At 32.0% G+C, this 23,493-nt stretch overlaps 1 protein-coding gene across 1 annotated transcript in view; it reads right to left on the bottom strand.

Annotated features, from left to right (window-relative positions):
• The window catches only part of LOC112688224 (neurotrimin-like), a 52,744-nt gene that overhangs the window by 5,961 nt on the left and 23,290 nt on the right, over nt 1–23,493 (bottom strand). The window contains exons 2-4 of the mRNA XM_025561322.1: nt 16,563–16,776; nt 16,314–16,388; nt 9,976–10,103 (exon numbers count right to left, since the gene is read on the bottom strand). Coding sequence (XP_025417107.1) covers nt 9,976–10,103; nt 16,314–16,388; nt 16,563–16,776 — 417 coding nt within the window. The remainder of the gene's footprint in view (nt 1–9,975; nt 10,104–16,313; nt 16,389–16,562; nt 16,777–23,493) is intronic.

Below are 23,493 nucleotides of genomic sequence, written 5' to 3'. Positions count from 1 at the left end.
CGGGACGGAATTCAGACTCCGGCTTTTGCCCTGCACGAAATCCGGTATCAGCCGCCCATAATATAATTGGTTTTAAACAATTAGACAGATATCGATAAACACACGACTTTGGCTACTACTTCAGACTGCTCACGAAACAAGTTAACAAACAATAAGAATTATGTAAATCTCGTTGATTATCGGGTTGTGTTTGCTGTATGCAGGCACGGAGTTTTTGGCAGATTTTTTAAGCAGAATCTGCATGTACTATTCGTATAGTACATGGTATATTCTATAAAGATCACAATATAAAATCAAAAGCACATATGAATATATCAAATCTGAATCTCCATATCCATTATATTTATTTTATACATTACTTTTATTATTATCATAATTTTTTTCGTGAAACGCCAAGTCAGAAAACAATATTATAATTTGTATTGAATTTGCATAAAATGTGAGTTGATACGAGTTGTTATGCACGAGACAACTTTTGTATTAGATTTGTAGCATACATACTCATGAATTCCATTTGAAAGTTCTCGCAGAAAAGTTTACGGCTTGGTGTACAATAATATCGACAATAACTTCGTTGTGTCTCGAAAACGTTATAAACGGATTATTGGGTTGTCTGTAAAATAAAACGTAATGTTTTTTTTCCCGTTATTCCGTCAACAGCCATCGAAATTTATTCTTAGAAATAAGCTCGTGCATAATTAATACTTCGTTTTATTTCTCGTTTAAAACAATTTTCCGTAGAGCAATATTGTTAGGATGCAGTCGTGGAATCAAGTTTCAAAACATCCGTTTTGATTGAAGTGGCTAAGTAGGTATACTTTTCGAAACTAATCTGTAAAGACGTAGGAGAATATTAAAATGAATTTCCTTATGTGAAACGAAACTCTGCGTAAAACAAATTTATTTTTTATCAGCAATTTTATATAAACGTTATTATTATTATTTTCAAAGAAAATTCAATTGCATCCGATCTCGTATCATACCGATTTCGAGAACACGTTGCATTTATATGTTACGGTAAACGAATGTAGTCGTATTCCAAGACCGAAAATGTACGAGATCGATCAACGATCATCGTATAATACGCGAACGTCGATGTACTATAATATAACGTGCGTTAAAGCGGTGTGTAACTATTGCCTTTTATGCACGATGTTAGGTGATTTTTTCGTGTTATCGAATCCTTAGGAAAACGTCCGTCGGGTACATGAATTTGGGGGAAGTTTTTTTTTTTGTTCTGTGGCCACAAAACGACTGGGCAGCGAAACGGACTACCACGTCCATAACTACGTAACAGTTATCCATCACTTATTCGGCAGGGGATGCACCGTGTACATTGAACACGCCTCGTCGTATAACGTGAATAAACTAGGTCACTCGGGGATTAAACTGTTATTGCTAAGTTTTGCGTGAAATACAAGGCGTTTTTATGTTCTCGGAAGATCCAACCATCAAATAGCTTATGCGTGTGTCTCCTATACCTATGCACGATCCCGGGCGGATTAAATGTGGTTTTACCGGTCGTCGTCGTCGAGTATATTATAATGTGCCTACTACATAATACGTCGTAATGTTTGGGTAGTATTGGAGCGGTGCACGCAACTGGGACCGTCACCAAGGATTTCGTCAACTAAAATCATCGAAGCGAAATTAAGATTAATCACGATATTATCACTGCCACGGCGAAAGGATAGTGTTTTAGATTGCCAATGGTGTGCGCATTTGCGGATTTCGAATATTATTGAAAGGTGCGTTGACACAATCGAGGTTTTTCAAAAAAAAAAAATCAACCATCTAATAATTTTATTTCATGCTAAATCCATAATTCAATTGTATACAAAATTAGAAAAATCGTTTTGTGGAAAAACAAAACATATTTTGACGTTTGATTTAATATAAAAAACATGATCATTGTCGATTTGAAAATCCAATGGTTTCTGGTTGACGAGTTTGCCTTATATTTTATAGATTCTTCTCATCATTATTATTTAATGGTTTTCTAGCATTTTGAGAGACTCGAATAAATCAACCATGTGCACAATGTAAAACCATCGATCTAAGACGTAGGTGGATTCGAACATTCCGATTTTAATATTCTGTGTTCATGAGAATCATTAATTCTTATTTTTACCTGTAATTATTTTTTCTCAGCGGTATGGTTATAAGTTATACAATATTTTATCTTCCGATTAAAACGAACAAGAAAAACAACGCAAACACGGAACACAGCTGTAATATCACCTGAACGGATACTTTTGTAGGTAACTTGTACACTATAAAAAAAAAATAAAAAAATCCAGAGGATTTAAGTCCATATCCCTTTTACCTCATAAATAAATGTCTCCGTGCGTATCTATTCAAACTGTAAAAGTGGTTAACAAATAGCAAAAAAAAAAAAAAAACAATGTTTTTTGATTTCGTTTTTAGTTTTCTTTTTCTTTCTCGCTGTTCAAAGACAAAAAAAATCGCAATGTGGCATACATATTGTTGTGATTTTTTCCGTTGTTCTTCTATTTATAATAAATTTGTGTGAAGCGCGAAACAGTTTGGAAAAAAGACCATTGTGTTATGTTATTCAGTTATTATATTTACGCGTTCGTTTTTACATTGTCGCACACAATGATTCTGAAGTTTCCGTAAACAATATTATGTGTGTTAGACGAAAATAGTGTAAGCTTTTTAAATACAATTTCACTTGCAGACACGTTCCATAATAATATTTTAAAACGTCCGCTTATCACGGCGCTACTTCCACCCATGTTGTAATGCGTATCCAGCGGACGTAATATATTTTATTTCAATGCTCAAAGAAACGATTTACCGCCTGCAATTAAAAACACGGTATAAACATACTGGTTCATTTAGCCAGGCGTCAGGACTGGCCGTATATGCGATAAAAACATATTTATTTATGGTATCTTATCTTACTATTATATAAAGAGACAACGTTTGTTTGTTTTTTTTTCGCCAAAATATCAAAAACTACTGGATCGATTTCAAAAATGCTTTCACCATAAGAATGCTATATTATCTCTGAGTGACATAAGCTATATTTATTACTCGAAAGAATTAGGGGTTCCCACTTCTAATTTCAATAATATAAGTAGAAATTTAATAAACACGGTAATAGATTCCAGTGTTTCGAGGTCCAACCACGGTCTCGGTGGTCCAACTTTTTGTGTTTTTTTTTACATTTTTTTGTCTTCTTTTTACTTATTAATTTTATAATTTACTCAGGAAAGGTCTTAATGTATAGTACTACTTGCAAAAATTGATTGGATATCCGAAAATAATAATAAAAAAAAAAATACGTATTTTCATCACGACGTCGTCGAACACGTTACGGCGTCGGTGATACTACTGCACTTCACTGCACAGCGATAGAAATTGCCTTAATATCCCGTATACCTATGATTCCTACTGATCTACCTTTTCAGTTTAAGAGACTTCTATTCTCCATAAAAGTTTCGTTCGCTATTAAAAATAATATAAGACTTAAGTCCAAACGTTTCAAAATTTTGGTATTAATTTGCGCTCTGACTATTACTCACATGGACAGTTAGATGTGGGATTATCAAGAACAGGTACTCCGGAAAATCAGTTTATTATATTACCAGATGGTTTGAAGATAAATAATGTTATTTACTCTGAAGTATTTAATTAAAAAAATAAATAAATAAATACATCTCATGTACAAATGGAAGTTCAGAGAGAGTCCGGAATGCAACTGTGGTGCAAATATACAATCAATGCAGCACCTTATCCTGGATTGCCAATCGAGAAGCTACGATGGTGACCTGGAGGATTTCATCAAAGTGATCCCTAAGGCAGTGGCCTGGTTAGAGGCTTTGGATGTAGACATCTAAATTTAAATCTGTGATACTTAATGTGATATTTGTTGTTTTGCTTGCTATGGTACCTTAGAATGTTCATGAATATTAGTTATACATCTATAACAATAATAGTAATAGTTTAATTTAACTTTAATAGGAACAATTTTTGTAAGTGCACTCATTATTAAGTCATACGAATAAAAAAAAAAAAAAATATATTTAAATAGAATTTAATTTAATTTAAGTAAATATTTCAATAAATATCGTATTACATGCACTAATGACACACAAAGTAGGTTATAATTACTTTATGATTTTACTATGTTATTTAAAAAAAAAAATGTCTGAAATTAAAAAAAATAATCAAAACAGAAAAATCTAACCCGTATAACGATTTTTACTCGCAACGATGTGCACGGGGGACAGCTATATATTTATAGAAAAAGGAGAAATTGTAGGTGATAGAAAGTTCAGCGGGTCAAATATACGCATGAAAAATATAGCAATAGCAAAGCGTTGCCGAGTCAGCTATATAATATAAAAGAAATAAAATAAATCCTTAACACTCAAAAACAAGAACCACACAAGATAATTTCATCACTAGAAAAATATTTAACGCCCAGCAAAGTGGGCACGGGTCAGCTTTTTTATGTATATAATAATATTCGTGCTCATTAGTTAATTGTTATGTAAATTAAATAATGTTAATGTCGAGCGAATATATAAATATTATACACGTATAAAAAAAAATATATATATATAAATCTAAAACACAACCGAATTTTAGTATAAATTATGTCAGATAATATTCTTTATACCGATCTTTCAAATACTTACTAAAACACCATGGGTGAAAATATAATTTTATTGTCCGAAATTGTATTTATTAACTATTGTATTAATATAAAATCCTTTATCAGAAATCTAGGTTCTATGATTTTTAGACGAATTTTATTCGGTATTATAATCTTCAAACAAAGCTTTGAGGTATATTTGCGATTACATTCTTATTAATGGTCTGATTTGTTGCAGAAACGTAATTTGTAATTTGATTGGAAATGGCATTTCACTTAATATTTATTCGGTATACAATTATTTATGGATACGTTTTTATTTTATACGGCATTAGTTTAAACTGAGCTGCGGTGAAGTATTTTTGTCGATACATCAGTATTATTTTTATGACGACTTCAAATGGTTAGCCGAGATTAAAGATCCTACTGTAACAACTGTTAAATCATTATTCGTCTGTACACATAATCTTCGTGTTTGCTGAGTATACACTACGTTCCCACTAGGGCTTGTATCATATATCACTATTGTAAGTCCGATGACCAATGCTCAATATGTAAGAAACGGTAGTCTGGCCATGATAACTATCCGAGGTAGCCAAACTCCACATTTCTCTATAGACATCCATAGTCAGTAAGTTATATTTATCTGAATCAATCTACATTTATTTTTAATTTTAAGACCTTTTCGCTTCATGCTCTCGAGCTAAACCTTTCCTGAGTATCCCATGTTTGATTGGTTATCCCGACCACGTTACACTATGATTTTTAGCCATTCGTTATATTTAGGTATTTTGTGTTATATGCCTATGTGTGATATACATATATGCTTACAATAGCTATTAGGTAACCATAGTAATTTAGTTTTAATAGTTATTAAATGTATTGAATATAATTTTAAGTATTTATTAATTTATTAATTAATTTAATATATAGATATAATAGATTAATAATAATAACTCATTATATTTCAAAATATATTATACTTCTTATTATTTATCTAAATATGTTAATAATAATAATTATTATTACATTTTTAGAAAATTAAATTTAAATTCATTTTAATTTCAATTTTTTTTTTATTTTATTTAAAGGTTTACAGGCTTCAACTACAATGGTTATTAGCCAACATTATGTTTAAGTTTAAGAAAAAGGAAAACAAAAGTAAATAACAATATTAAAAAATACAAAATTTGTTTAAAAAGATTTACAATTGAATTTGTATTAAAACTATATTTTGTTGATGAGATTGTCTTTGGTGATGAATTGGATGGTTTTTAAAGTATTCATTGAAGGCTTCTTTGATGTTGAGTGGGAGGTTGAGAAGAGTGCGTGTTGGCTCGTGTATTGGGCATTCTTCAAAAATATGACTTATGGTGATGCGAATTTGGCATGTGTTGCATATAGGGGGTTGGTCTTTACTGATAAGGAAAGAGTGTGTGAGAAAGGCATGGCCGATTCTAATGCGGATGATGGCAATATTTTGACGTCGGTTGAGGTCCGGAGGTGTAATTTAAATTTATTTTTTAAATTTTTTAACATCGTTAATGAACGGCGAATAATTCGAATGTTACTTTTATTATTTTTCATCAACTGAAATTATTGCAGTGAATAGAGAATTCATCGAAAGATTTTTAATTTTATTATCGACATTAATGTAAAGTTGGTTTTACAAATAGAAATATTTGGTTGGATTTAATAATACAACGGTATTTACATGATTTGCGATCATATGACGACCATTAAAACTTACCCCTCCATTGAAACTTTATTTAGTATATTATAGTATTTTTATTTAACGTTGTATTTTATACGTTTACATAGACAAATGGGTTGAACATCCGAGAGTGCGGACGGACTCTGCAAATAATATAAAATGTATACAAATACCCATAAATAAAGGAAACACATAGTAAAAGTCAAAGAATAATATATAAATGATATCAAATGGAGTCGGAATTATTATCAGAACTTGCCTGAAAGAGCAACTGTAAACTATATCATCGCTTTAATAAGCGTATTCCGGTTCGTGCGTACGCACACCATATACATAGCGGTCTGTTATTTTTACTCATAGCGTATTATATTGTACCGTAACATATTATTCAACATGTGTGCATAATATTATTATAACACGCAAACGGACTAACTCGTGGACCAGCTTGGTTGCGAATAATTAAAATATCAAAACTTTTATTTACCATCCAATGTTAATAATCCCGAAATTTAAAATTTCTTTCAACTTTCTCTTCGTACGAACACATGTGTATAATCCTTAAACACACTCACGCACGTACATACACACATAAACGCGCACACGTTAGCACTTTGAATCAGTTTTAAAATAGCGTGTACCATTTCCAAACATTTCCTCCCTGTCTCTCACAGTCGTATACTAAACACATTGCGGTCAAAAATCTATCCGGTATAAATGGTAAAACGTACACATATAAATAATTAATATTTATATTGTATGTTGAACGAACCGTTGTGGTTTATTTATTCATGCTATAAACCAGACTACTAGATTTTTAAACATGATAGTAAAGGTAGAAAATTATAATTTAACACAATAATCATACATTTATTATATTACACGTGTAATTTACTTAATTAACTATTAGACAGTATACCAGTGGTTTTCAATCGTTATGTGTAGGCGACCCAATATATTTTTACCTAATCTTTCATGCGATCTTTTGAAAATAATGTTCAATTTGGTACCCACACCCGTACGCTTTTCAATTATCACAACAGGACATGAGTAACGGGTATCTATTATGAAGTTCATTTTATCTATAATCAATATCGAGAAAAATGAGGTTTAATTTCTCGCCAAAAACTTATCAAATTTAATCGTTTATGTGAACTATTTAAAATTGAATAGTGACTCAATAACGCTGGTGTGCATGATGATATAGTATTTACTAGATGATGCGTGAAAAATGGTAGTCATCGTCATAGTATACATACACATACACATATCCTCAATCGTAGCCATTGTACAGGACGGGGAGTGAATGTCGTGGCGATTTCGTACAATAAATGCGCGTGTGAAGTTGAGACATTCGGACCAATTGCAATATTTTACAATTTCATTACAGTGTATATGATCTACAATTGCTATACTCCAGCGACTATACTAGGTCTATATTTAGAATCTTTTTAGATGTTAGATTTAAGAATATTACCACAATAAACTGGTCTTGCTCGTCGAATTTATCGAATACGTTATGTCCGTCGATTAAATAATGTTTGCAAATTTTGCCCTTCAATACACAGATAAACCTCTTTACGTACCGGAATACATCGTTAAGGATAAGGGGCAGCAATATGTATAGTTCCCCTCGGGCGGTCAAATCGGCACTGATTATGATAGGAACAAAGAAAATCGGGTTCATCGTGGTTCTAACTGAGATGAAACGAATTTTGGTATTATTTAGAGATTATAATGAAATTTTGTGGATAGGAAATACAAAGAAAGGAAAACGCAAATTTATAAGAAATCAATTATTAATAAAATGTAATGGAATAAAGAGATGGTCTGTAAATGTTCTGTAGATATATGGAATACCATAGAAGCAGTAAACATTTCTATGGACATTAAAGTAGAAAGTAGAAAGTGGACGATGAATACAGAGAAATAGAAAACAGGATTGAATTGGGTTATGATTGAAAAATAATACAGAAAATTAAGAGATGGAAAAGGGACGGATAAGACTATTTCTAAATATTTGGGTGCGAGCGTGAATAAGAAAAAGAAAACATTACGTTGCGTGATTATACGTCAAAAATGTCGACACTGATGTGTGTGTGTGTGTGTGTGTGTGTGTGTATGTGTGCGTTGGAATTTTATGTAGTTGAGAAAACGTTTGGTATTACTAGAGTAAAAACTTCCTGCTAGTTATTCGCATTTTACGTGTACATATTGTAAGACCAAGGTACCTATTACTGTAGTGTATACGGTGTTGTAAGTATGTATACTGCTGCAGTTGCGAGTATATAAATATACCACTTGATGGGGAGGGTTAGTGGACAGATGCGGTGAAAGTTTATTTGCTTTTAGCAAGAACATAAGAAATTCGACGTACAGTGCCGAAAGAAAATATAGTGCGACCTCAGTTTAGTATTTGTGGGTTGGCCATAAAGCAGAAATAATACCATTATCTGTGATACGTCCAGACACAAAAACATTCTTACACAATTCAGATGTTTTTATATGAAATCTACGTGGATCAACAAAACATTTAATTTTAATTTTTTTATTAAAGGCTTTTCTCTGTTTGTGAAACAAAAAGAAAATCTCAATACTATACATGTATATAGAATCAAAAATAAAATAAATATGAATTAGAAATTAAAAAATTGCGTAAAATTTCATGAGAATAATTTTTTGGAAAAAAAAATAAATTGTTAAATAAGTAAACATATATGCCAAAGTGTGCGATTAGGGGAAAACCAAAATACCCAGAAAGAAATATAGCCGAAATGGTGATAGAGGATCGACAATGTAAACGTTTGTTTATGGAATGGGATCGAAGCTTAGACGTTATGAAGATCGAAGAATAACACATGGTGTGAACATAAAGGAGATGAATATTATAGCGGAGAAAACGATACAAACGGCATAGAAGTAATATATGATCATGACTTAGTAGATAAAAGATCACAGCTCTACACTTACGATTGGTAGACGTTTATGGGTGCACACGAGTTTTCCGTGTATTGTAATTTGTAAGTTAAAATTGCGGACATATACTTTCACACCAAGATGAGGACATCTTAGCTAGTACATAGGACCAGGACTGTTTTATATTTTTATTTCGACTGTTACGAAATGTCATTTCTATGCTAAGTATATTATAATGTGCGCGAAGAAGTAGATATAGGGCCAATGCAATATTGACGTCGGTTAATATCCTTTGATTTTAGAACGTATAAATAATTCAAAAATCAAGACGCGTTACTTTGCACTTACGGTGATAAAATGTACAGACAGTCAGGGAGAAAATAATAAATGTCGTTTTCATTACTTAAGTTTCTCATCATATCATGCAAATAAACTGGTATAACTAATCACTCCATGGATAAAAACGAAATAACACAATAATATCGTTTGATTTTTTTTTTTATGAAATTCGTATATAATTTGGTATATTTCTATCTAAGGAGTTCATAATCTAGGGAGTTAATATTTTTAGGACAGAGAAGGTTATCGTAATCATATGTTGAGACACGGCTTAATTTTTATTGGGAACTGAGTTATTGGTTAACGTATGGGAAAGCTTAGACACCGTTACCGTCGATGAGCATATATTAGTTAAAGTAATTTGTATTGCTATTTTACATACCTCGTCATAATGGTACCAAAAGATGTAAGCCGGAGGTTCTGGACTAAACTTCACAACGCAAGTTAAGTTGATGGTGCTTCCTTCGTTAACGTGTATGTCCGGTCCTCCAGATATCGAAGCCGACGGTACTGCGAATAAACACACAAATAAATCGTATCAAATTGAGATATTAAGTTGTTTATTACTTTTATTGTTATAAATTATTTAATACGTAAAAATGTTATAGGTTAGTACAAGTTTCAACGATTAGAAAAAAAAAAAATAAATCACGGAAACATTTTTTTTTTTTACACAACGTAGATATACCAATGTCTTGTGTTATTTTACGTCGGAATATATTTTAAGGCGATCGCAAAATATTATTTTATTATTATTATTAATTTTTAACTTGTTATAATTTGTATAGGTTTTTCTTGGATATTTAATATTTAATATTCATATCGAGATCTTGCAAGTATATATTTATTTACCTATAAACACTACATTATTGTGGATTGAATATTCAAACGCATTTAAGATATTTAAACATTAGTTAGTTAAATATGAGCGATTTTGATTGCTTTTGAAGTATATACATACATAAACAAAAGTGGTTGAATGAATAATTGAAAAACGTGACTAAAATACTTTGGATTTGCTCAAGGATATTTCGTTATTAAACGTAAGTTTTGTTCATAAATTCGTGTACAAACAAAAGGTTATTAGGTAAACATTTCAAAACATTATGTACCAATATGTATTTGTGAGTAAACATTTTTGTTCCTTATTTATATTATTAACAAACCTAAGTCTTTCAATAACTTAAATTCGAATATCAAATAGTGTACCACCGAGTAGGCAAGTTGAGTGTTTGAAAACTTTCTTAGACATTTTTCAAAGTAAATGGTTTTAAATTTTCAGAGCTTTTGTTGTAACGTTGTTGTGCACGACAATGGGCCGTCTTCTATTTCGTTCAAATGTTTTTGATCAATAATATATCAACAGAAAACAACTGAAAAATATGTATTTTACGAATAGTCACTGTAAGTCTTAGAAGAATTAAAAACAAAATAAACATTTCTCAGGTCGACGAGAATTGTTGTGTCACAACATGTATATATATACAACTGCGTGTTATGCGGGTTCTACGACTTAAAATAATTTATTCTTACATTCATCGTAAGTTTTTTTCATATTTTCCACGCTACTATAAAATTATGTTTAAAATAGAGACAGAAAATGTGTAGCTTTTTCATAGTTTGGTAATCAGTTAAAAAGAACATTTATATCTATTATATCTAAAATGAAACCCCGTGTTACGAGTATGTCCGTAAGAAGTAAACTTTTTCATAGTTGTTGAGTTTATAACTAATTTTATACATGACATTGAAATTAGAATTGAAATGGAAAATATGAAATAAATCGGCTTTTAGAACCATTTAATATTATTAATTTTATTATATCAAGAAAAACAAAAGTTTCTGTTATCGTCTCATCACAAGAATCGTAATTATCGGGTTTGCAAAGATTGATTTTGAGTTGGCTCAACGGGTACAAAAGTTGTTATTGGTCTTTGACTCTCGATGGTAACTCAAATAGAACTTATAATTTGGTGTACACGTAATGTTATCGTATACATAATCATTAACATTTTAGATAATGTATTATAATTTAATAATATCCATATGCTATTATCATCATTGCAATTTACATACGCAAACAAAACTTTATATTTTTCTACTTATAATAATAATAATAATGTGTTTATAAAGATTTTACGTAAAATCTTATTTATTTAATTTTATTTATAGGTGAGGGGGGGGGTATAAATATTTTATACTAAACATATTTTAAACGGATCGAAATCCAGTTCTTAATATTATATTTTAATACGGTGGTGCGGTCTAACGCAATTAATTTGGTAATGTAGTGCAGTCACGGGCTGAATAAATATTAATATCATGTGTGCATTTTAATCTGCAGTAAATTACAGTATGGTATATAACGTTCCCGTTGACGGGTGATGAAATAAAGCTCGTCGATGCATACGCGCGTTTTGGAGTGATATAACGTCACAACATTAACTGTAATTGGAAAATGTGTGGTGTGTATGGTGCATTATTGTAACATTTGTCAGTTGTTAAATTACGTATTTATTCGTTATTTATTCGTGTACATTCGTTCTTATAGAGGTATTGTATTGCGGAATGTATTGTATCCGTTCTAGCATAATCAAGGTAATTAGATATTCAAAGTCAACCGATGACATCCGGATACGATTGTTAATTTATCCGTTAATTTCTCGAGACCTTAGGTAGTTAATTAAACTTGATCCATTACATAGACACTACGGGTTTTAAGAACATTTGCTCACTACCATTATCTTTCTTTTCGTTTCTCTTTTTTTTTTTTTTAGTATTAAACGGATTATAATAAAAGAAGCACGGAACACTTTCAAATCAGTGATGGTATATAGTTGAACATCAATAAGTAACAAGGATGTGCTAAACATTTAAGCGAATTCGTGTGTCACAACCTGAAACACTAGACCAAGGACGAGAACACGATCACGAACACCAGGGCCGGTTAGGTTAACTTTAACTCTTTAACTCTTTCAACGCCTAATGCAAGAACTATTTTGGAACCTCTCAATCTTTTAAATGAATTTAACATATTACTTAATCAGTTGGAATTCGGGGAACTAGAGGTGCTGAATCCCATTCGTAATCAAAAGTGTTCAAAATAATTTTTCAAACGCTCATACTCTCCACATTATAATAGTAAATAATACAGAGAACAAACATAATAATAATATTGTGATAGTACCTATATGAAGCTGTAATTGTACCTAAAAGGGCGGCTACTCCTTGCACGTCGATAAAATAATAATAAATAATAATAATAATAATTGTAATAATCGAATTTATATTAAATTACATTTTGAATATTTTTTTTTCCATTCATATTAGACCATTTGAATCGCCAACGTTCGGTTGAATTTAATTCTAATTTTGAAATCAGAATGTCTCTTACGTGCCATTCTGATTGATAACCTGTGCAGTCGCACGCGTCGATCCTAACCGGCCCTGACTAACACGATCGTTGATGATTGTACTTCAACTATGCACGTACGTCTCATCCATTTAAGAATAATAAATTAAATTAAAATCATAAAGTTGTCATCTAGTTTGTGCCGACCGTAACATCCGAACCTTACAGTTGCGTAACGTTATCTGTTTTTATTTTTCTAGATCTCTGTGAAAACAAGTTTCGCTTTAAAAAACTTAGAAATTCTATAGCACTTCTGACGCGATTTTTTTAAACATGAACTGAACGATTTTTGGAGTTTGGTGAACACGGAAAAAATTAGTGATGCTTGTAACATCGAGTATTGAAAACAGAACTTTAAAGGACGGTGTTGATATTTGTACTTGAAAAGCTGTACATTTATTTGTACAAATATAAAAAGGTAGTACGTTTATGTAGTATGCATGTTACACATAAATACGTTTTTGTGGTTTAAGGTTTTTTATATTTCTATAATTTGTCTGAAAATCTGAAAAGTAAACTGTAAATATTATTTCTACGCCCTTTTTTCTATTCATTTGTTAATCTGCCGTATTTTCAATCAATCGTAAGGAGAAATTAAAACCGATTTCGAGTGACCATATGAAAAAAACTTAATGAATAATACAACTACGGTGTTTGATTTTTAAAAATGCTACCATAAAACTTAAAAGAATTCTTTATTAGTTTCAACCGTCGTAGTATAGTTTTTTTTTTTTTTTACTGAAATAACCTTTCTTATTCGGTTGAACCATAATACTGGGTTTGTATTTGCTACAGCTAAATGTTGACTGTTTGAAAGTGATTCGTAATACAAGTAGTTTAGGATGTTATGAGTTGTAGTTCAATACAATCAAAATAAAAAAAATAGCCAAAATTCAAAATGTTCGTAGCAGTTAACAGCGCTAGGAGTAACAGATATTAAGAGACTGCGCGTATAATAAGCTGTGCAGATACAACCGTCGTGAAATGTATCAAGTCATGATGTTTAACGCATTACAATTCGTAAACCGTATTCCGCGTGATACTATTCTTTTGGCATTCGTGGCCATGGCGTTCCTCTTTTCTTACATCTCCGTTAACTTTCTTCCGAACCGCGTTCGAATCGGTCGAATCGCACCGGAACGAAGTGATCCTTGAATTTTTTTTCCTCGTTTGATACGAGTTTCAAGATCGGTGGCGCCTGCTCGTCGCAAGCACACAGTTTTCCAATAAAAGTAAAAACCGTAAGCGATCGTCGGGCGCGGTACAAGTACAATATAAATACGTATGTATTGTACGCGTTCACGGGGGAATGTAAATCCCGCCCAAAAATGGTAAATTCCGATCAAAATTAACGACCGGTAAAATAAGGTACATGTAAATTCCGCAAAAAAAAAAAAAAAAAAACAATTTAATTGATTTATTAATTGATAATTAATAAACACATCCTACACATAACTTACAAGTTTACTTTAGAAAATTTAAAATTGTCTTATACTAAAAGATTATTTCCACGTTCTAATCCTATAAATTAAGCCATTATAGCGTATAAGCGTATAAGACTCTAGGACGTGTACTGAACACAATTCATAATATTTCTATCTGATATTTCCAATTGTTAGATCCACAACATGTGGCAAAGCTGATAAGATATGACATGATTGACGATTGTCGTCTGAGATACGATTGTTCCGTGTTCGTTCGAACATTTTGTGACTTCCAAATACTTCCAAACACGCCGTGTCACGAACTGTACGGTCGTGTCGTACGGTCACGGAACGCTTAGTTAAAAATATTTATTTATCCGGGCGGAATTTACATGTACTTTTTTTACTTGGATATTTTCCCGGCTGAGTTTCCAATACCACATTGAACATTGATCCAGCTGGACGGGCGAACGCGGTCGAAGATTAAAAACGCGTTTCAAAAACGGTGTCGCGGTGCACACACGAGAAGTACTCCCCGAGAACGTTTAGACGGTTCCGGAAACGTCGAAAAAAAACTTCACAAACTTAACGTTCCCGGGGAGAAAAGTTTCGTCTCGCAACACTTCGAGCGTGCACGTGTGTATCCGGAACAAAGTTTGGGCTTTGTCGCGATTGCTGGAACACGGGGGGACGACCGACACCGCCGTAACCGACCGATATAAAATTTCGAGAAATCTTCGGGGAACGTTTTGTCTCGGAGGGTACGCGATAACGGCAGGAGCTTTTTCGGCGGCGGCGGCGGCAGCGGCTGTGGGGTGACGAGTAAAAACGTCGCGCTGTTACGCGTTGCGTTCTCTCGTTACGAACCGCAGCAGCAGAATACGCTGCGTTCCCTGTGACGATTATTCGTCGAGCGGATAAACCGGCGCCTATTTTTTTTTTTTAGTGAATCCCGATGCAGTGTGCAGTCCGAAATTGGAAATGTGCATTACGGATTCGAAGGTGTTTTTCATGAAACCGGTTTGAAGCAAGATAACTGACGAGGATTTAAATATATCTATTACATTTCAAGTTATATATCCTACATTAGAGTAACACATTTTTAAATGGTTTTCAGGTTTATACCAGACAAAAGTATATTTTTGGTTTAAAAAATAATAACAGATTGATTACCCGATTTTAATATGCGATTTGATTAATAAAAAAGAACTATTAGTGACATTGTACTAAAAATATAATCATTTAGAAGGGGTTAGAGGGGGGGATACTGTATCATATCATATCATTGGTAAATGTGTAAAAAATGTGTAGTACGGATTTTTATGAAAAATAGAGGTTGGGACAACCGGACTATTTCGATTTTTATACGCTTATATTTGTTTTCTGTTTTTTTTTTCTAACTCTCGTGATCGGTGACACCGCGGACGATTTGCAACACGTATGACAAATAGATTTTTCGGAAAAAATGAAAAATCGTGACCTTAGTCTACGTGTGTTCCTACAGGGACTACGTGTTGGTTAGGGTCGAGCATTCTTGAATGCTACGAGTTGCCCGTATGGTTTTCGCATGTCCAATACGTTGAATCTAGATAATTTGACGTATTAGCATTGAACATTTGGAACGCACGTTCGTTGGTTTCGAAATTCTCAAATAACTTTCGTCTAATAAAAATGTCTATTGTAATATTTTCGGTATTATTGTTTTTATTTTTTATCAGCTTATAGGCACGTAAAAATAAATTTAACATTCTATACATATTTAATTTACAGCTAATCGCGATATTGTTCCCTACGAGTTATTATAATATCAGTGTTAGTCGGCCAAAGGCTTGTTACGATAGTTAACAAAACCGCACACGCAAAGCAATCCGTTCGAATAAAAACCTTTTGTAAAGTCTCCGTCTCTTATCATCATGTCTAGTAGACCATCTTCGCTGTCCGAGAGCTGCGGTTTATCGTCTGAAACGCATCGGTTCGGAAAAATAATAATCATTATCATAGATGTGTACACACGCTATAGATGCATGAAAATGAACAAATTTAACCAAAGATTGAATATAATGTTACATTAGGGTACGGTTGGTAAAATCGGGTGTAAGGGAAATGCATAAAAAAACGAAGTTATTCACTCACCGACGACGTTTAACGTGACAAATATGCTCCTCACTGGCTGCGTGCTCACTTGACACTCGTAGATGCCGGCGTCTCTTTTTTGAGCCCACTTGATGTGCAATGTCCATTGATCCGAGTGTGACCTGTGGTGGATTGCTTGAAATCTCTGATCGCTGGTGTACGTGTACGCGCCAACTGTCAGGATATGTATGTCCCGGTGCCTAATCCACGACACCTGAAAAAAAAAAGAAAGAAAACAATCAAACTACTTGTATTACTAAACGATGTAGGTACCACGCATCGAGTAGACCGATATGGTTTCACGAAAAAAGTGCCATATTGATTATACATTCGTAGACTAATATTCTATAATATTTAATTCACAGGAATGAAACACGAACGCGTCATAGTTCAATATTTAAAACGAAAAGTAGGGGTAGTTAATTCTATAAATTTTCTCGACGAATTCAAAACTATTATAAATCCATTAGTTCCGTTAATTCACGTAATAATGTAAAATATATTTTTACATTTAAATTAAATGAAAGAGCACATGATTAACAGTGTACTGTTGTAATATTTTATTGACGAAAAGCAAAAAAAAAAAAAAAAAATAATTTAAAAGAATAACATAGACCCGAAAAAATATGTTAAGTTAAAAATTCGGGCTTTTCCTTTTATTCTCAGTCGGAAAATATTTAATCAAACGAAAACGTTGAATCGAGTTTAAAAACTAATTTAAAGTTTCCAACAAAATTAAGTTTTTGACTATGAGGTGTTGGTAAAGTCTTACGGGCACTACAATTAAGACGCGCAAATCGGTTTGTTATTTCAGTTCACCTTGTATTTGTACCAAAGTATAAATATATAAATATGAAATTACGGGTGGCGTTGACTGAGTAATTGAGCGGTCATATACTATAAACATTATAATTTTTAAATAACTTTTGGTTTTCGTGAGCCAATACCAATGAGCCTATAAAAATTTCGGTTCAATTTTCACGGTTCAACATTCATGGCGCACCAGAGTTTCTGTAAATCGATTGTATTTATGCATTGTGGTTGGATATCAATAACAGATCAACAGAAAATGTTAATCCGTGGAAAGGGGAAAAATTCGAGTAGTTCGGGCAAATCAGTAAATAAATGTAAATCATTTAAAACACCTTTCAAATGTAATATTTTTAAGAGATTACGAGGATTATAATTTCGATTTATTGTGATTCGACAAAATTCGTCGAAGTACCCGTAATGTGATTTAATATTACCTAGGATCAAAGTGATAAATACACAAGAGAGAACATTACGCATAAGATATGAGTACACTCGAGTTTGTTCGATGGAATTTATTCAATCGTATTTAAAATTAACTGTTCGAAGAAATACACACATAAAAAAAAAAAAAAATAAATAAATAAAAAAACTGATTAAAATAAACAAAAAAGAACTGTCTAAAATAAACAAAAAAAAAAAAAAAAAAATAATGTTTACTTTCGTACGATATTATTACCACAAAGTGGTAATAAACATCAAATCTGGAATTGAAAAAATAAGAAGACATTTCAGGAACTTATGAGTAGAAAAGGGTAGATGTATTTTTAAAGACAATAGGAAAGCGTTTACGATTCGGTCGGTACTGGGACATTACATATATGTTCAGTGTGCAAAGTGCACACCTTAAGTAAAGCTACTGATCAAAACATTGTATTGTCGTGGAACGATTTAGTATGAACACATATGTATATATATATGTACACGCGGAGTTTCTGGAGAACGTTAGCGGTTCGAGTAGTGTTTAGATTTCGGAAAACATGGCTGTTTTCACGTGTCAACCCCTTTGAAATGTAAAGCCGAGGCACAAGTCTGTCGTCACCGTTGCGGCGGTTGAAGATTAGACAAAGGTCCGGTGACGGCTCCGGAGTCGAGGGGGTGGGTGATATGTGTGGGGCGTGTGTTAGTCGAGGCAGCTGATGTTGCAGTACCCAGTCCCTTTGCCACGTCGTCCGGTGTTTTATACACTAATGACGTTTCGATTGTCTCCCGTTACCCTCCCCCGACCAACGTTTGCATAGGGTTCCGACGACAACGATGGAACCACACGGGCTTCGAGACATCGAAATGTTCGTGGACCCGAAACGATGACGGACACGGCCGAGAGAAGACGACGGATGACGATGGCGACGACGACGACGACGACGATAACAGCGGCGTCCACGATAACGACGCGACCCTTACACTATATATAAGTTTTGAAGCAATTAAAATCGTTTCCCGAACCTTTTTTTTTTTTTTTTTTTTATAATTATTTTCACCCGTCCCGTTTTGTTTGGAGTAGTTTAAAGCGAGTGGTGATGATAATAATAATAATAATGATTCACCGGGAACGGGAAGAATATAGTATATGTGTGTAGAGAGTCAAAGGACGAGTATTTTTTTTAACATTTTTTTGCCGACCTTTTATCTACCGACTCGACGGTACGTTCACGTCGGTAAGTACACCGGGTAACGAGGCATTATTATAACACCGGTAGTAGCAATAATATGTACGAAGCGACTTTGTCGACGGCATCTCACGTGAAAAAATTACTAAAACATGTGACGCTTGTGCAGTGCACGTGCGGCGCGTATACACGACCGGTTACGCGTTCTCGCCGCTTCGACTCGCCGGGGAAAAGAAATCGTCGACGGCCGATAGCAGCTGCTGTTGCCCGCGGCGCTTGGAGGGCTCCTCGGGATAGCTTCGCCGGGTCGAGGGTGTGCGGGACGAGAGACGACGGCCCGAGCCGATTATTAGATACGGCAAACAGACTGCACTACTGGAAATAAACAAGTAAACTGGGATAATGTTATGCAAACACGGGGATGTGCGATGAAATGAAAATCCCTGTGCAAAGAAATGTACACGCGCTCGCGAGAAAAATCGTTAAATTTCCTTTTGAATTATTAACCCAACGCCATCACCACCACCACTATCACCTATGCACACACCGACGCGCGTCGTGCATGGTTTCATTTCATTGAAATCGGCTGGTGGGAACTCTTATACAATATTCCTATTATTGTTGAACGTAAACGGGTAGCGAACACTTGATTTCATCGTGAGCACGCGGCGCAAATTTCGGAGTTCGGCGAATGCTGCGTAAATAGTGTAATGAAATAACGACGATGTATAATTATTATTCCATTAATTGCGTTACATATTAATGCTGACTACCGACCAAATGATTGTTAGCCTTCTTTGGAGTTCACTAAAATCGTACGCTCAGATTATAAATAACACTAAACGTTCTTTGCATGGTACACATTCTGCAATAGTTTTATAGTTTATGTTACAGCATATACTAATTATGTTTTCTAAATAGTTTTTCAATGAAATATTGTCAACTATAAGTTATAAAAAACTAGATGCATTTTTTAACTACATTCGTTCCTATTGAATGTTTGTTATTTTTAAGTTGCACAGGTATTTTCCATTACCGTTATGTAAGATGTGCAATTAATAATTTGATTGCGGTATAATATTATATTGTTATGGTGTTGAGTATTTCAAAAAATATAATTTCTCTTAATTTTGGAAAAGTTTTCTGTCCTTACAACTTAGTAGTTGAAAGTAATTGCGTTACATTTAAATCCAATACCATTGCTAATATATATTAAAAAAAAAAAAAAGTTTCTCACAATTAGCATTACATTTTTGCAATAATTGTAGGGCGTTACAAGAGACAATGCGTTTTTTTAGACTTTATAGACAGTTAAACTAGAATTTATTACTTTTTTTTTTTTTTTTTTTTTTTTGTTAGAAAAGTAATGCTTACAAGCTTCTGTTAAAGAAGAAAATGTCATCAGCTGTATTTAAACCTGCTTCTTCCAAATCCATGCTTTTAAATTTTAGATTTAATACTCAAGAAAATAATATAATATAAGCTTTAATTTGATAAATTACGACTCTTGATAGGACATTTAATGAGGTTAAATAGTGGCTTTATAATTTTATATTTGATAATCAGGATCGATTACTAAAAACGGAATGTCTTTGATAATAATTTATATTTTAACATAACACTGTATTATAAATATTTTTGTTACTGATCAAGAAAATATTTTAATATCATAATTAAATTTTTTTTTTATTTGCTTTTATTATATATATATATATATATATATAAAAACATTGCAACAACATAGTTAATTAATTAGACTATAATTATATCTCACATTTTACTGTTTTCATCATTTTTTAATTTAATTATCTGATTTCCACTAGTCAATATTTATGAAACTATGTATATTTTATTATAATTTTTATGTCTATAGACAATGCACCAAGTTGATTGTAATCTTATATTATGTAACAAGAATTCAAAATAATACTAGATTATTTAATTTTTCGTACCGTTTACAATATTGTAATAATTGTAAACATTTTAAAATAACATCATCATTTAAAACCCTAAAATGATTATCTAATATATTTTACAGATTATATTACGGTGAAAGTGTTAGAAATTGTAAATGTGTAACTCTTTGCTTTACGTGTGGTAATGTTTTGAATAATTATATTTTAATATTTTCAACCAAAATCGCTAGAAAGAAATATTAAAATATAGTTGTTCAAAGTAATACATTCAATGGAATAATTGTTTAAATTAAAAATGTCAACCAATACTTGTTTTACTAACTTTCTAAGAAACAATACTAAGTATTAACTGTGGAAAAAATAAATGTCAACATTTTTAATGTTATTGAAATTATTTTGGTAAATTATTATTCAAAAGACCAACCTTTCGGTATATAATATAATGTCAGAGGATTATCTTTTTTTACAACGTTGGATATTCTTTTCAGTAAAATGTTCGTGAACAAAATTAAATAATTGGTATTACTGAATAAAACGTTTTTTCGTTGTCTAACATTTCTACTACTAGTATTAATTGTTATTATTTCGTGTTAAGCACTTGTTATGTGCTGACAACTATTTTTTTTAAACATAAAAACGCATCAGTTATGAAGTATATAGTTTTATAATGTAAGTTCTGGGTAAAAAATGCATGTTCTCACATATATGCGTGAAAGTCAAGTGCTAACATGATTAATGTGCTTTAGCTTTTAGGTTTAAAGTTGTATAATGTGTAAATTTTATAAAATAATAAAAATCACTCAACTCGGTTTGAAACGAAAATAAAAAATCATTCTACTCATACATAGAATAATCGATGATAAAGAACATAGTATAACTTTAGTACATAATACAGTTGTATAACTACAATACTATAGTAATAATAGTATATTAGTGGTAATATAGTATACTTCAAAAATTCAAGATTTGAATGAGTACATAAAGTTGATTAGTATTATATATCATAATAAAATTAAAATAAATAAATTAGGCCTATACATATTTTATATGTTATTAGCTGTAGCTAGTTATTTATTTATGTTTAAAATCGTGAAAGAACCGTGTATAATTAAATGACAACAATATGGCAGAAAAGTATACAACAAAAAATAATTAAGCACTATACATATAGGTATTACTATGATTATAGTGAGATTATTAATTAAAAATATATACATATATTAACTATTTAACATTATTGATAATATATATTTTATAAATATATATTAAAATATTATATTTTATAAATTACTAAGTACAATCGACAAATAATAAAAAAATTTTCATTTTATCATTTTAGCAATTTTATCATTCGTAAGATCTGATTGTTTCGCTTAGAGTTGTGTATAAAGAAACGTCAAAAAAAATAAACTGCTCATGAGTGATCCCTTAGAACTATTACGTATTAATAATTATTAGTTGGAAGCATGACCATAGCTCGTTCAAAAACGATAAACTTATTTTAACACTTATGTCCGCTAAAGTTAAGGTATCCTATAATTACCCCGGGCATAAATCATGTGACCGAAAACTATCATTAGCAGTAAAAAAATAGCACACTCCAGTAATCAATAAGTTACATATTCTCAACCAAACAAGTATTAAAGAAAAAAAAAAATACAAAACGAGGACGTAGAATTAATATTATAATATAATTTTATGTATACCTAATGAGATCTAACAAATTAACAGAAGAGGACCTTCAATGGAGACTGAAAATTTGAACCCTGCAGAAATTATCTTGACAAAATCAAAAAGTATCAGAGATTTACGCGTCACTTTTCCTGTACGTGAGTGCAATAATAATAATAATAATAATAATAATAATAATAATAATAAACACTATAATAATAATGTTCGCTCAAATTCAACCACAAGGTTCACAACAGTATCGCTAGAAGAATTGTTCCGCTGAGTCCATAAATGCTAAGGAATTACGAGATCGTATGAAAGACATGTTATTTGGTAGTAATGTTATGGTTATAATTTAGATATAAAGTAAATGTATCCCTACGCACACAGGAGACTAGGGCGTTTAGCTTTCTCATGACATTTTTAATGATTTTGTTTTTCAAAATGTGGACTTTGTAGTACTTTTATTATGAACTACAAACATTATCCGTAGAATTCTCGAAGTGCTATACTCCCAAATATTATAAGAGCATAAAAAATATTGAAACCTATGCGTGCATATAATGTGTCACATCATTAGTGCGATTCGGGACATCGACTGGTCCACACAGGCATGATTTTTGCGAGAAAATAACGTGACCAATCACAATATGAGGGTAATTGTGAAAATCACATGGAATGGATCTTTTTTAGTAATTTCTTGTTTTGCAGGATGTTATTAAACGATAAAAGGATATTAAATTAGGCAAAGTCTGAATATTCAGAGACAAAATAAAATATTTTCAATCGTTTTCATAACAGAGAGCACGTAATATAAAATACTCATTAATACCATGGGTACTCCCTGTATATATATATATATATATATATATATATGTGTGTGTGTGTGTGTGTGTGTGTGTGTGTGTGTGTGTGTGTGTGTGT

The sequence above is a fragment of the Sipha flava genome, unplaced genomic scaffold (genome assembly GCF_003268045.1).
Source record: "Sipha flava isolate LNK unplaced genomic scaffold, YSA_version1 37_pilon_pilon, whole genome shotgun sequence".
NCBI lineage: Eukaryota > Metazoa > Arthropoda > Insecta > Hemiptera > Aphididae > Sipha > Sipha flava.
The sequence above is the reverse complement of the archived record's forward strand: the minus strand, read 5'-3'. Positions and strand labels throughout refer to the sequence as shown.